At 44.7% G+C, this 16,042-nt stretch overlaps 1 protein-coding gene across 1 annotated transcript in view; it reads right to left on the reverse strand.

Moving 5' to 3' along the window:
- LOC141144374 (fatty acyl-CoA hydrolase precursor, medium chain-like) overlaps positions 1 to 16,042 on the reverse strand; it is a gene marked incomplete in the record, with an annotated part of 39,892 nt that overhangs the window by 13,467 nt on the left and 10,383 nt on the right. Inside the window, 5 exon segments of the mRNA XM_073630008.1 lie at positions 137 to 232; positions 1,733 to 1,846; positions 2,138 to 2,291; positions 4,066 to 4,196; positions 14,677 to 14,815. Of these exon segments, the coding sequence (XP_073486109.1) occupies positions 137 to 232; positions 1,733 to 1,846; positions 2,138 to 2,291; positions 4,066 to 4,196; positions 14,677 to 14,815 (634 nt within the window).

Here is a 16,042-nt window from a genome sequence, read left to right on the forward strand (position 1 = left end):
TATCTGGGTTTGTAAAGACATTTCTTGCACACAAAGTGTATTTATATCCTTTGTGGCTATTGAGGAATAGATTTACATGAAAACATTTTTCAGCTTTAACAAATCTTTGTATGATACATCCTGGGATATGACGTACCATCTTTGCAGCAACAGACAAGATATCCTCCTCTGATTTTAGCTTTAGGCACTCCACTACCGAGGACACGTCACAGCCGAACAGCCCCGCCACCAACTGCAGGAAGGACACATAAACCCTTGATCAGGAATGTCATCAGTAAAACACTGAGCCAGTCACATCTCTGTACCAGAGGAGCTTACACTCTAACCCAGCTCCAGAACAAGGTCATCTAGAGCTCAGGGTAAACAAGTTGCATCCCTCCAAAATGTATGAGCATTATGTGTCAGCAAATATCCCCCCCCCCCCAAAAAAATTGAGTACTAATCTGTATGCTTACCCCTAAATTTCCCCTCCTCCCAGGTACAGATCTGCCCCCCTATTCCCCTCTCCAAGCTCAAATCCTTTCTCTCTCCAAATCACCCCCCAGCACAACCCCCCTCCCCTCCAATAAAAAAATCACCCCTCAATTTTCCCCTCTAAGCACAAATCCTCTCCCCCTACTCCGAATCCCCCCTCCTAGCACAAATTCTCCCCAATCCCCTCTTCTAGCTCAAATTTCCCCTCCTAGCATAAATAAGCCCAATCATCCCTACTAGCACAAATCCCCCCGCCCCCCGAACAAAAATCTCCCCTCTTAGCACAATTCTCCCCCCCCCCCCCTACCATATCACCTCTTCTAGCACAACATCCCCCCCCCCCCCCAATCCCCCACCACAGCAAAAAAATCCTCTTTCCCATCCCCCCTCCGAACACACATCCCCCCCAAATCATCATTCCTAGCACACCCCCTAATTTCCCCTTCTAGAACAATTCTTATCCCCTGCCACCTTCCAAATTCCCCCTTCCGATACAGTCTCCTTGAGGTGCCCCCTACCTCATGTGATACCACAGTGCCCAGGGCAGCCATCCCTTTTGCCCATCCCTTGTCCTGGCCCTGCTCTAACCCCCCCCCCCCTCTACAGCCGAGGAAAAGCTTACACTCTAATGACCCCACACAGTGACACACTATTATTATGTATTCATATAGATCACATATACCGCAGTGCTGTACAGAGAACACTGAGCCAGTCCCATCAGTCTCTGTACCAGAGGAGCTTACACTCTAATGCCCCCCCCCCCTCCACAGTCACAAACTATTATTATTATGCATTTATATTGCTCTGACATATATTGCAGTGCTGTACAGAGAACACTGCGATCGATGTGAATGTCACACTAATGCTCTAATTTAGCTTGCAGATAATAAAAATATGTTCCTTTGTATATAGTTCTATTTATGTTATTTTTGGAAAAAAATTTACATTTTCTTTTACAGTATTTGCTGATGTAAGCGTGTTTGTTTTTGTTTATTTATGTATATATTAATTTTTATTTATTTTTTATATATATGTAAATATGTTTTTATTATGTTGTATGTTAGTAAGATTTTTAATAAAAATGTACACTCTAATCGTGCTTTAACACAGTCACACACTATTATTATACATGTAAATAGCTCTGACATATACTACAGTGCTGTACAGAGAACATTGAACTAGCCACATCAGTCTATGCACCAGAGGAACTTACACTCTAATGTCCCCCCCACAGTCACACATCTGATGGTGGACTTACATCTTGGTAGATGGTGAGGTCCTCTGGCTTACTGACCACTAGGCTGCTCATGGTCACGAATCCGCTCTCGGCGATGGCTTTGTGGAACAATCCTTTAGCTAAAGGTGACAACACCTGGAAGAGGAGATATTATTGATGAATATATAGAAATTCTGGAAGATTCTGTGATGACGAAGGTGAGAACTAACACAAAACAGAGGTTGTATTCCATCCAGCCTGGAGTTTTCCTCTAATGGCTGACCTTGCCTGGAGTTCCTGGTTAGCAGAGACTATAGAAGAGTTTTTATTTCTCCGATTCCTTCCTGGATATTTCTCCTTTATTAAAATTTGGCAAATCAGAATTTTCATGGTAAAATCATTTTGCCAAGATCAATGTTCTTTATCCTTTGCAGAGACGGATCTTACCAAAGCTGAGACGCTGACTCCCCCGGCGGACTCCCCGAATATGGTGACAGAGTGCCGATCACCCCCGAAATCAGCGATGTTCTCCTGTACCCAATGGAGGGCCGCCACCTGGTCTATAAGGCCCAGATTACCGGGGAGCTCATCGTTTCCGGTACTGAGGGGAAGAGAAAAAAAATTCTTCAGACTATTAGACCCCTTTCACACTGGGGCGGTTTGCAGGAGTTATTGCGCTAAAAATACCGCCTGCAAACCGATCCAAAACAGCCGCTGCTGTTTGTTCAGTGTGAAAGCCCGAGGGCTTTCACACTGAAGCAGTGCGCTGGCAGGAGAAGAAAAAAACTCCTGCCAGCCGCATCTTTGGAGCGGTGAAGAAGCGGTGTATTCACCGCTCCTAAACCGCTCCTGCCCATTGAAATCAATGGGACAGCGCGGCTATACTGCGGCAATACCGCGGCTATAGCCACGCTATACGAGCGGTTTTAAACCCTTTTTCGGCCGCCAGCGGGGGGTTAAAACCGCACCGCTAGCGGCCGAATACCGCGGTAAAGCAGCGCTATAAATTGCGCTGTTTTACCGCCGACGCCCCCTACCGCCCCAATGTGAAAGGGGGCCTTAATGATTAGACATGTGCACTGCTGAAAAATTTGCTTGTTTTCGTTTAATTCATTTTTTTTTTTCCTTTTCATTTTTCGGGTCATTCGTTATGATCGCAATTCGTAAATTCGAAAATGTGTAAATTCGAAAATCCATAAATAAGAAAGAAAAGATTCGAAAGAATAACTAACTAACTAATAATAACTAATTATTAAATTATAGGTATTGGAATGTCCTTTCAAATTTGACTGTTAGTGAACGTAACCAATACGAATTTATCCGAAGTTACGAATTATCCGAAATAACGAATGCCGCAGCTAAACAAATGGAACGGAATGAATTCATTATAATAATAAGTTTTTATTATTATTATTGTTATTTATTATTATTAATTTGTTACATTCCATTTGTTTATATACGGCATTTGTTATTTCGGATAATTCGTAACTTTGGATAAATTCGTATTCGTTATGTTCACTAACAGCCAAATTTGAAAGGAAATTCTAATACCTATAATTTAATATTTAGTAATAGTTAAGTTATTATTAGTTAATTATTTCAGATCTTCAAATTTTCGGGTTTTTGGATTTTCGAATTTCAAATTTACGAAACAGAAACCAAACAGAAACACACTGAAGCATGAGTGTCTTAATTAGGCATCCCGCAAACGTGAATGTGTTCACAGGCACCGAACTGCATGGTACCACAGATTTAAAAAATCATGCCTGCCGTACTTTTTGTGCATTCCCATGCATTCAGCAGCCTATTGAAATTAATGGGCTGTCAAAAACGCACCACGCAGGAACACCTAAAAAGTGCACATGCTCGAACACCAGCCCTAATACATCATTTACCATATTTATTAAATATGAGCAGTGTAAGTCCCTGAATGTGATCTGGTCTCAGCCTCACACAGTCCCTGTACAGCAGAGCTAAGACTGGGAGAGAGGGAAGCAGCACAAGGAGCCAATCAGGTGCCTGCAGTGCAAGGAGTGTGCTCATAGGAGGAGAGAGCAGAGTGACTGAGCTCCTCAATCTGCTACTTTTGCTTTCAATGTACATTCACAGGCTGGGGGACAGAGTAGACCTGTAAATGAAAGTGAAACTGCAGCAGAAAAACATCAGGTTTCCCCGGCCAGACAGGGCTGTGCTGTGCTGTGTGGCGGAGCTGTGTAAATCCCAGAACTGCATTAACAAATCTTTTGGCAGGTAAAACAACTTTCGTATATGTATTTAATCTGTGTATTTAGCTGTTTGCCCAGAGTTCATCTTTAAGTCCATCTCAAGAAATCCACAACATGCTTTAAATTAAAGGGGGGGGGGGAATGATTTACCTGAAAAATCCCAGAATTCCCAGCCGGTACTGAATGGACACGACAAGCACATTCTCATAGACGCTGAGCGCTGAACCGTCATAATAGGCTCCGCCTATTACCAGCCCACCCCCGTGTATGAAGACCATGACCTACAAACACAAGAAGAGCGTGTAGAATGACATCACAGGCTGAGACCATGTAGAAACCTTTCATGTAGCAAATGCCGAGTAATGTGGAAAATCATTTGTTTTGTTGCCTTTTTTTTAACCATTTGACCTCCGGACAGTTTTACCTCCTTCACAACCAGAGCACTTTTTGCTGCTCAGCACTGTACTACTTTAACCACTTGCTTACTTGGCACTTAAACCCCCCTCCTGCCCAGACCAATTTTCAGCTTTCAGCGCTGACGCACTTTGAACGACAATTGCGTGGTCATACAACACTGTACCCAAATGAAATTTTTTATCATTTTTTTTCCTACAAATAGAGCTTTCTTTTAGTGGTATTTAATCACAGCTGGGATTTTTATTTTTTGCTAAACAAACAAAAAAAGATGGAAAATTTTGAAAAAAAAAATCATGTTTCATAGTTTGTTATAAAATTTTGCAAACAGGTAATTTTTCTCCTTCTTTGATATGCACTGATGAGGCGGCACTGGTGGGCACTGATAGGCTGCACTGATGGGCACGGATAGGCACAGTTAAGGCGGCACTGATAGGCACAGTTAAGGCGGCACTGATAGGCACAGTTAAGGCGGCACTGATGGGCACAGTTAAGGCGGCACTGATAGGCACAGATAAGGCGGCACTGATGGGGACAGATAAGGCGGTACTGATGGGCACAGATAAGGTGGCACTGATGGCCACTGATGGGCACTGATGGGTGGCACTGATAGGTACCACTGATAGGTGGCACTGATGGGTGGCACTGATGGGCAGTGATGGGCGGCACTGACGGGCAGTGATGGGCGGCACTGATTGGCAGTGATTGGCAGTACTGATAGGTGACACTGATGGGCACTGATAGGTGGCACTGATGTGCAGCACTGTTGTTGAGGCACTGATTGTGGGCACTGATGGGTGGCACTGTGGGCATTGATGGGTGGCACTGTGGGCACTGATGGGTGGCACTGGTGGGCACTGGTAGGCGGCACTGCTGCCTATTTCTAGGTGGCACTGGCAGGGGGCACAGGTGGGCACTGGTGATCTGGCGGCAGATCTCCGTGATCGGGACTGATGTCGGTGATCAGCTTTATTTTTCCTCCTCATGCTGTCAGCGCAAGGAGAAAAAATAGCCGATTACCGGCTCTGTTGACATCATATGATCAGCTGTCATTGGCTGACAGCTGATCATGTGGTAAGGGTCGGGATCGACCCCTTACTTCGATCTGTGATCAGGCGAGTCTCGTAGACTCGCTGATCACAGAGCGTGCCGAGCGCACCCTGCAGGGGGTGCGCAGGCCTCTTGTGCACGGGACGACGTCAATGGACGTAGTCCCGGCAAAGCAGGTCCACGCTGTAGCCGTCATTCGGCTATAGTGCGGATCTCTAGTGGTTAACTGGCAATTGCTCAGTCATGCTACACTGTACCCAAATTAAATTGGTATCATTTTTTTCACACAAATAGAGATTTCTTTTGGTGGTATTTGATCACCGCTGTTTTTTTTGTTGTTGTTTTTTTTACATAAACGAAAAAAGACTGAAAATTTAGAAATGTTTTTTTCTACTTTCTGTTAAAACATATTTATTTAAAAATTTAATTTCTTGATAAATTTAGGCCAAAATGTATTCTGCTACATCCCCATGTGCACTACCGAAAAATGTGTTTAGTTTCATTTTCGCTTCATTCGTTTTTTTTTTTTTTTTGTTTGTTTTATCGGATTATTCGTTGTGATTGGCATACATTACTTCAGATCATTTGTATTCATTCCGTTCACTAACAGTTACTGTAGCCAAATTTGAAAGGAAATTCCAATTAAAATGTAAATCTAATCTATCCCAAATTAGCTGCTATGGAGCAGAGACCTGAATAGAAGATTTACTGGCTTCAGCTATTTTACCTATAATATAATAGTTTATAATAATATTAATAATAATAATAATAAAAACTATAATAATAGTTAATAATTTAATTTTAATAGTAAATATGAAAAACAAAATTATCTGAATGTAATCGATTCGTTAAACTCGTAGGTTGAATTGTTTTTCGTTCCTTCAGATTTTTTGTATCTTCGTTCTTTCGGAATTTGATTCTTTCGGAATTTCGTATGGATTCGTCAAAAGAGTCCTTCATTCATTCCAATACTTCGGATATGCCGAATTTCATCCGAAAACAAATTCATAACGAAACAAATTGCACATGTCTAAAGTGTATAATAATTGGTTTGTGTGAAAGTCATGCCGCGTACACACGGTCGGACTTTCCGACGGGAAATGTTGGATGTGAGCTTGTTGGTGGAAAGTCAGACCGTGTGTATGCTCCATCGAACATTTGTTGGCGGGCTTTCCGCCAACAAATGTTGGCTAGCAAGTTCTCAGATTTTCCGCCAACTAAACTTTGTTGTCGGACTTTCCGATCGTGTGTACACAAGTCCGTCGCACAAAAGTTCACGCATGCTCAGAAACAGAAGCGGCCGGTCTTGAAAAACTAGCGTTCGTAATGGAGAATTAACATTTGTGACGCGGCAAATTATGAGTGGGGGTTAAAAGCGCCTGCTAGCGGCCGAAAACCTGAGCAAAAACAACGGTAAATCGCCGCTAAAAATAGCAGCGCTTTACCGCCGACACCCCCAATGCCACAGTGTGAAAGTAGCCTTATAGCGTCTACAAACTATGGTGTATATATACTGGAATTTATGTGGCTATAGATGCTATACTATAATGGCCGTGATTAGTGACTTATAGTGTGACTGTAATAGGGTGGCGGACAATCGGGCACAAACTAACACTGGCTGAGAGGGTCACTGAAGTTTCTAGGGACTATTGGTGTGTGCAGCCTATTGCATTAGGGTGTGTACCCCAGAGTACAAACACATATGCGTGTATATCAGCATATCAAAAAAAATTTTTATTTTTTTTTACTATTTTTTTAGGAGCCTCGCTATGGGGATTTAGTGACAGATCAAGGGTCTCACCTGATTTCTCACTTTTGAGACAGAGAAAGAAACTGAGGATAGAGATTCCCCAGTCCCTTTTTCTGCAGCCTGCGGTAAACATAGTTTGCTATGCTTCAGTTAAGAATGAAGACAGGAGCGATCAGTACAGATCACTCACTGTGTTCATTCAGAAAAGGAAGGGGTCCGTTAATTAAATATTTACTAGCCCCTTCCCCGCACAGGATAGGAGGGAAGCTGGCAGCACTGCGGGGGGGGGAAACAGGGGGAATTGGCACTGCACAGGATGATTAGGGTGTGCCCAGGCACACAAGGCACACCCTGTGTGCACACCTATGCTAGTGACACTAATACAGTGATCAGTTATAATACTGTACACTGTACTAAGGACACTGGCTGGGAAGGGGTTGACATCTAGGGGCAATCAAGGGGTTAACTGTGTGCTTGATAAGTTGTGTATTGTGTGCTGCTTTTACTTACTGATCAGGCTGTTTCTTCTTCCTGCTTTTTAGGGAGAAGAAACAGCCAGATCACTGCTCAGGCCTCATGCACACTGGACATTATAATAACATTATAAAAAACGCCAGTAGCTTTTGCAGTGAGTTTTTCAACGTTTTTGCAATAGTGTTTTTCAGCGTTAGCGTTTATTTTTTTTCAATATATCAAAAACGTTAAATGCAGGTGAGCCGCGGTTTTGATTGCTTTCTGCGTTTATCTGCGTTTTTTAACAGAGCGTTTTTACAGCTGAAAAACGCCTCTCAGAACCCTAGTTTGGGGCTTTTTTTACAGCTCAAAACCGCCACTGTCCAAAACAGTTGATAACATCCTATGTGTGCATGGACACATAGGACAACATGACCTTGCTGCATGTATGCATTCCTTGATCATCCGATCGAGGGCGAATACTGCTGTGCAAAATGTAAGCACATTGTTTCCCTGGAAGCCCAGGTTCTGAATCTGAGGAAGCAACTGTCAGCACTGAGAAGTCCATCCATACTAAAGGAGAGCCGGGAACATACCCGGCAGGTACCAGCAGGGGCCAGCACAGAGGCGGGTGGAGACAAAGAGGTGCAGGAACTAGCAAAGAGTAGATGGGTGACAGTCAGGAAGGGTAGAGGGGGAAGTGCCAGGGAGGCCGATCCAGGACTGGAGCATCCCAATAAGTACGCTCCATTGAGTGACATTGGTGAAACCAGTCAGGGACCAGCACTGCTGGAGCTGAGGGACTCTCCTAGATGCCGGGGGAAGAACTCCTCCAGTGAGAGTTGGGGGGGTGGGGGGGGGCAGTGAAGGGAAAGGAAAGACAGATTCTGGTGGTAGGGGACTCAATTCTTAGAAGGACAGAGAGGCAATCTGTAACAAAGACCTGAACAGTATGTTGTCTACCAGGTGCTCGGGTTCGGCACATCACGGATCTGGTGGACAGATTACTGGGAGGGGCTGGGGAAGACCCAGCTGTCATGGTGCACGTTGGCACCAATGACAAAGTCAGAGGCAGATGGAGTGTCCTAAAGAACGATTTTAGGGACTTAGGAGGTAAATTGAGGAAAAGGACCGCCAAGGTAGTATGCTCAGGAATACTACTGGTACATCGAGCCACACCAGAAAGGCAGAGGGAGATTAGGGAAGTAAACAAGTGGCTGAAGAGCTGGTGTAGTAAGGAGGGGTTTGGGTTCCTGGAGGATGGGCCAACTTCTCAGTTGATAACCGGTACTATAGAAGGGACGGACTGCACCTAAATGAGGAGGGTGCAGATCAGCTGGGAATGAAGATGGCCAAAAAGTTAGAGGGGTTTTTAAACTAGGTGATGGGGGGGAGGGTCCAGAGGTAGAGATAGTCAGCGCGGAAGATATTCCAGAGGGTAGTATTGGGGGCATTAGTGGTAGGTTGACCAAAAACAAAAACCCAAGGTAAGTATAGTAGCAAGTCCTAGTTGCAATCTTGAAACACCCAATACAAGGACAATATGCGACCGGTCTAAACTATGTGGCATGTTCACCAATGCCAGGAGCATGGCGGACAAGATGGGTGAACTAGAGATGCTGTTGTACGAGGAGGATTTGGATTTTGTGGGAATTTCAGAGACCTGGTTCAACAGCTCTCATGATTGGCTGGCAAACATTCAAGGGTATACCCTTTACCGCAAGGATAGAGGGGGTAAAAAAGGGGGAGGGGTATGCCTATATATTAAGAATAATGTACAAGTGAATGTGAGAGATGACATCACTGAGGGAGTTAGGGAGGAGGTGGAATCCTTATGGGTAGAGCTCCAAAGGGATGAAGCTAAGGGGAAAATAATACTGGGAGTATGCTATAGGCCCCCTAACCTGAGGGAGGAAGTGGAGACAGATCTCCTATCATAATTTGGATTAGCAGCAAGGATGGGAAGTGTTATCATAATGGGGGATTTTAATTATCCAGACATAGACTGGGCGGAGGGAACCCCGCATTCATTTAAGGCTCGCCAGTTCCTTAATGTCTTGCAGGACAATTTTATGGGTCAGATGGTAGACGCACCAACTAGAAATAAAGCATTACTGGATCTACTGATTACCAACAATACAGACCTGATCACGGATGTGGAAATACGGGGCAATTTAGGTAACAGCGATCACAGGTCAATTCGTTTCAGTATAAATCACACAAATAGGAAACATAAAGGGAATAAAAAGACACTGAATTTCAAAAGAGCCAACTTCCCTAAACTATAAACCTTGCTAAAAGGCATAAATTGGGATAAAATATTAGGAACAAAGATGAGAGATGGGTTTGCTTTAAGAGCATATTAAATAAGGGCATTAGCCAATGCATCCCATTGGGTAATAAATTTAAAAGAACGAACAAAAGTCCTGGATGGCTTAACTCCAATTTAAAAATGCATATAAAAGCAAAGGAGAAGGCCTTCAAAAAATACAGGGTTGAGGGATCATCCTCAGCATTCAGACTTTATAAAGAATGCAACAAAAAATGTAAGGGTGCAATTAGGACGGTTAAGATATAACATGAAAGACACATAGCGGAGGAGAGCAAAAAATAAGTTAAGTATGAAAACAGTAAAAAAGGGGGGACAGACCATATTGGCCCCATAAAGTATGAGGAAGGACATCTGCTTACAAAGAATGGGGAGATGGCGAAGGTATTGAATTTATTCTTCTCCACAGTCTTCGCAAGTGAATCAGGGGGCTTCAGTAACCAAAACTGCAGTGTTTATCCTCATGACACAACACAGGAATCACCTCCATGGTTAACAGAGGACAGAATTAAAATTAGACTTGAGAAACTTAACATTAATAAATCACCGGGACCAGATGGCTTGCATCTGAGGGTACTTAGGGAACTCAGTCAAGTGATTGCCAGACCGTTGTTCCTAATTTTTACAGACAGTCTACTGACTGGAATGGTACCAGCTGATTGGAGAAAAGCCAATGTAGCACCAATATTTAAAAAGGGCCCAAAATACATCCCTGGGAATTACAGACCAGTTAGCCTAAATTCAATAGTATGTAAACTCTTGGAGGGGATGATAAGGGACTATATACAAGATTTTAGTAATGAGAACGGTATCATTAGCAGCAGAGGCGTTGCTAGGTGGCAAAAAGACCAGGGGCTTCAGCCCAAAGTCCAAGAACCGGGGTGGGGGTGGGGGGGTGTCGCGGCTTTTTTTTTTTGGCTGGGTGGTGGGGTTGTGTGACTTACCAGTGACCATTACACTGACGTACATACACTGACCTGCCTGACCTACATTATACACTGACCTACATAACCTACATTATACACTGACCTACATAACCTACATTATACACTGACCTACATACACTGCCCTGCCTGACCTACATACACTGACAGTGACCAGTGACCTGCCTGACCTACATACACTGACAATGACCAGCCTGACCTACATACACTGACAGTGACCAATGACCTGCCTGACCTACATACACTGACAGTGACCAGCCTGACCTACATACACTGACAGTGACCAGCCTGACCTAAAAACACTAACAGTGACTAGTGACCTGCCTGACCTATATACACTATCAGTGACCAGCCTGACCTACAAGCACTAACAGTGACCAGTGACCTGCCTGACCTACATACACTGACACTGACCAGCCTGACCTACATACACTAACAGTGACCAGCCTGACCTACAAACACTAATGCCCCGTACACACGGTTGGATTTTCCGATGGAAAATGTCCGATCGGAGCGTGTTGTCGGAAATTCCAACCGTGTGTGGGCTCCATCGGACATTTTCCATCGGATTTTCCGACACACAAAGTTGGAGAGCAGGAGATAAAATTTTCCGACAACAAAATCCGTTGTCGGAAATTCCGATCGTGTGTACACAAATCCGACGGACAAAGTGCCACGCATGCTCAGAATAAATAAAGAGATGAAAGCTATTGGCCACTGCCCCGTTTATAGTCCTGACGTACGTGCTTTACGTCACCGCGTTCAGAACGATCGGATTTTCCGACAACTTTGTGTGACCGTGTGTATGCAAGACAAGTTTGAGCCAACATCCGTCTGAAAAAATCCATGGATTTTGTTGTTGGAATGTCCGAACAAAGTCCGACCGTGTGTACGCCCTATAACAGTGACTAGTGACCTGCCTGACCTATATACACTAACAGTGACCAGCCTGACCTACAAACACTAACAGTGACCAGTGACCTGCCTGACCTACATACACTAACAGTGACCAGCCTGACCTACATACACTAACAGTGACCAGCCTGACCTACATACATCAACAGTGACCAGCCTGACCTACATACACTGACAGTGACCAGCCTGACCTACAAACACTAACAGTGACCAGTGACCTGCCTGACCTACAAACACTTATCAGCCTGACCTACATACACTAACAGTGACCAGCCTGACCTACACACACTGTGTGTCTGACCTACCTCAGCTCAGCCGTGGTGTGCGGTCATAGCAGGCAGTCAGTCATTCACTCGTCACCATCAGAGAGGAGCCGAGCCGAGGAGGAGAGGACAGTCAGCCGCCCACCCGAGCGGGATTTAGCGTTCCCGCCTTCTGGAGCCTGCGGGCTAAGATGGACATCACGTCACACGTCCCGCGGTCCTGACATTGATGCTGCAGGCTCCAGAAGGTGGGACCTGCGGCACTCGGCCGCACTCGGCCACTTTTGGCCGCTATGGCAGTCGGCTACTTTCGGCCACACTCGGCCACTTTCAGCCGCTATGGCAGTCGGCTACTTTCGGCCGCACTCGCCCACTTTTGGCTGCTATGGCAGTCGGCTACTTTCGGTCGCACTCACGACCAGATTGGTCCCGGCGGCTGGCGCTCGGGGCTAACAACGGAATTCAGCATTCCATAGACTTGGGGCTTTTGGGGGTCACATTCGGGGCTTCAGCCCCCCCTAGCCACCCCCTCCTGACGCCCCTGATTAGCAGTAATCAGCATGGATTCATGAAGAGTCGTTCTTGCCAAACCAATCTACTAACCTTCTATGAGGAGGTGAGTTGCCAGCTACATAAAGGAAGGCCTGTAGACGTGGTGTATCTGGATTTTGCAAAAGCATTTGACACAGTTTCCCATAAACGTTTACTGTACAAAATAAGGTCCATTGGCATGGACCATAGGGTGAGTACGTGGATTGAAAACTACCTGCAAGGGCGAGTTCAGAGGGTGGTGATAAATGGGGAGTACTCGGAATGGTCAGGGGTGGGTAGTGGGGTCCCTCAGGGTTCTGTGCTGGGACCAATCCTATTTAATTTGTTCATAAATGACCTGGAGGATGGGGTAAACAGTTCATTCTCTGTATTTGCAGATGATACTAAGCTAAGCAGGGCAATAACTTCTCCGCAGGATGTGGAAACCTTGCAAAAAGATCTGAAGAAATGAATGGGGTGGGCAACTACATGGCAAATGAGGTTCAATGTAGAAAAATATAAAATAATGCATTTGGGTGGCAAAAATATGAATGCAATCTATACACTGGGGGAGAACCTCTGGGGGAATCTAGGATGGAAAAGGACCTGGGGGTCCTAGTAGATGATAGGCTCAGGAATGGCATGCAATGCCAAGCTGCTGCTAACAAAGCAAACAGAATATTGGCATTCATTAAAAAGGGGATCAACTCCAGAGATAAAACGATAATTCTCCCACTCTACAAGGCTCTGGTCCGGCCGCACCTAGAGTATGCTGTCCAGTTCTGGGCACCGGTCCTCAGGAAGGATGTACTGGAAATGGAGCGAGTACAAAGAAGGGCAACAAAGCTAATAAAGGGTCTGGAGGATCTTAGTTATGAGGAAAGGTTGCGAGCGCTGAACTTATTCTCTCTGGAGAAGAGACGCTTGAGAGGGGATATGATTTCGATATACAAATACCATACTGGTGACCCCACAATAGGGATAAAACTTTTTCACAGAAGAGAGTTTACCAAGACTCATGGCCACTCATTAAAATTAGAAGAAAAGAGGTTTAACCTTAAACTACGTAGAGGGTTCTTTACTGTAAGAGCGACAAGGATGTGGAATTCCCTTCCGCAGGCGGTGGTCTCAGCGGGGAGCATCGATAGCTTTAATAAACTATTAGATAAGCACCTGAATGACCGCAACATACAGGGATATACAATGTAATACTGACCCATAATCACACACATAGGTTGGACTTGATGGACTTGTGTCTTTTTTCAACCTCACCTACTATGTAACTATATACTATGTAACTATGATGGGGAGTTTATTAACTGTAGAAAAAAACATCTGCAGCCAAAAACAGCTGCTGTAAAAACATCCAAAAATGTCAAGTGTGCATGAGGCCTGACTGTACACAGAGTTCTGTGTGTTTGTACACACAGAACTCTGTGAGTGACTGCACACTTACGATCAGCAGGTTTCAGCCGAAATCATTGGCTGAAATCTGCTGCCAAAATCGTGCTGTGTCCAATCACAGCACAGGTTGGCGGGAGGCATGCGTCTGTGCACCCCAAATACGGAAGGAACCCGGAAATGTACAGTACATGGACATTGCTGTGCCTGCACCCGCTGCCCGTATGCAGCATATTTACCATAGCTCCCAACTGTCCCTGATTTGGAGCAATATCCCTCTGTCCCTCATTCCTCCTAATCTGTCCCTCATTTTGGTTTGATCTATATAGATATATATAGAATGCACTTTTTATCTATCAAAAGGTGTTTTCCAGCACTAAACCTTTCATCTGATTTCTAAATCGCTGCATTTGTAATTTCCAAAAGCCAATATAAAGGAATAGTAGTGGTAAAAAAAGAACTTATGGGTTTAACCAATCTTGTTTTTTTGTACAATTCTCCTTTAAGGGAGCGTGGCAAGGGGTGTGTCCTATGCCCTACATACTTTTGCTGATAGGTGTCCCTCATTCCCATCTCAAAAAGTTGGGAGGTATGTATTTACTGTGAGCGGTTGGCAGGTGGTTAAATCTCCATCTCCATAGCAGAATACTGAGAGGAGTCGGGATTTACGAACCCGCTACCAGCGGTCTCCTCTTTTGTCGCAATTCTTACAGGTAACTTTGATTTCTTTTCTCTATCGCCCGGGGTGTAGATGTTCAGATACAGGCAATCCTCTGATGGCGGCGGCATCTTAAATGCAGTTTTGTAGTAGTGGGTCAGGCCTTCCATCATTCCCATTTCCTGCAAACACCTGGAAGAAAAAAAAATCCATACACTCCTTCAGTGTCCTGCCGCTTCTGAGATCCAAACAAAAAATCCAACATGCTTTAACCGATTGGCGAGTTGGCTGGTGTTATAGTATGTACAGTACCACCACCTCCTGATGGCAGCAGGTATTACACCAAAGAAAAAGGGAAATGGACTTTTAGGCTGGGTTGATGCCTACAGGTGCGACCGAGCATGTGCGCATTTCTGTGTGTTTTCAGCACATTCCCATGCATCACGTGTAGGGCAGCCTAATAATTTCAATAGGCTGACTGTTTTCCAAAAATGCGCCACACTGAACCAAAGTAATAGTTAATGGCACTTATATGCAAATGCATATGTTTTTGCACGCATCAAACTGCGAGGTGCCGCAGGACCATGCATTTCAGTGCGGTGAATTGTTGGAAAAGAATCAGACTTCTTGTGTGCAGGGCAGCCCATTGAAATGAGCAATGCGCAGATACATGCGCATCCTCGGTTGCACCTGTTGGTGCAATCCAAGCCTCAGTCGCATTGGCAGGCGTTTGCTAAATGTGCCACATTTCTTTGGGTGTCGGGATGCGTGTGATTTTGCGCACGTTCTAGACATGCTTAGATGTGAATGTAAGCTGGTCATACATGGATCGAAATGCATCCGGTTCAGTAGGGACAAGCCTAATTTCGATCCAGTTATTGGCAGGCTGGTTGGATTTTTCTACATAGGATTACTGCTGGTGGCTATAGCCGCTAGCAGTAATCATTGTATTTTGCTGGTTGGGAAGGCTCCCCACGCCCCCTGCTGGCAGAACACAATAGCACTGTCTGTGTTGATGGGGAAATCAAGTGATTTTCTTTCCTTCCACCTGTGCTGGAAGGAAAGAAAATCATATCATGACCTGCTTTGAATTGGCCATACATCGCTCAGGTTTTTTTTTTTTTGTTCAGCCAGCTAGCCGAACCAAAAAATTAAAATAAAATTGTAGCCGGTTGCTCCATCCACACATTCAAGGAGGATGGAGGAATCCTCCCTGCTGGGTCACTGTATTCTGGCCGCAGGACCCCACCTGCCATCAGAATACACTGATCAGCGCTGCAGCCGATTGGCTGAAAGCTCTGATCAAAGCACAATTTTCCAGCAGGATAGTTCATGACAATTTGATTAATAGATCGAGTTCTCATGAACGAGAACAGCCATTCTTCAGCACTATGAATGAGGTAACATTACTTTGTACAT

Source organism: Aquarana catesbeiana, linkage group LG05 (assembly GCF_042186555.1).
Source record: "Aquarana catesbeiana isolate 2022-GZ linkage group LG05, ASM4218655v1, whole genome shotgun sequence".
NCBI classification, from domain to species: Eukaryota; Metazoa; Chordata; class Amphibia; order Anura; family Ranidae; genus Aquarana; species Aquarana catesbeiana.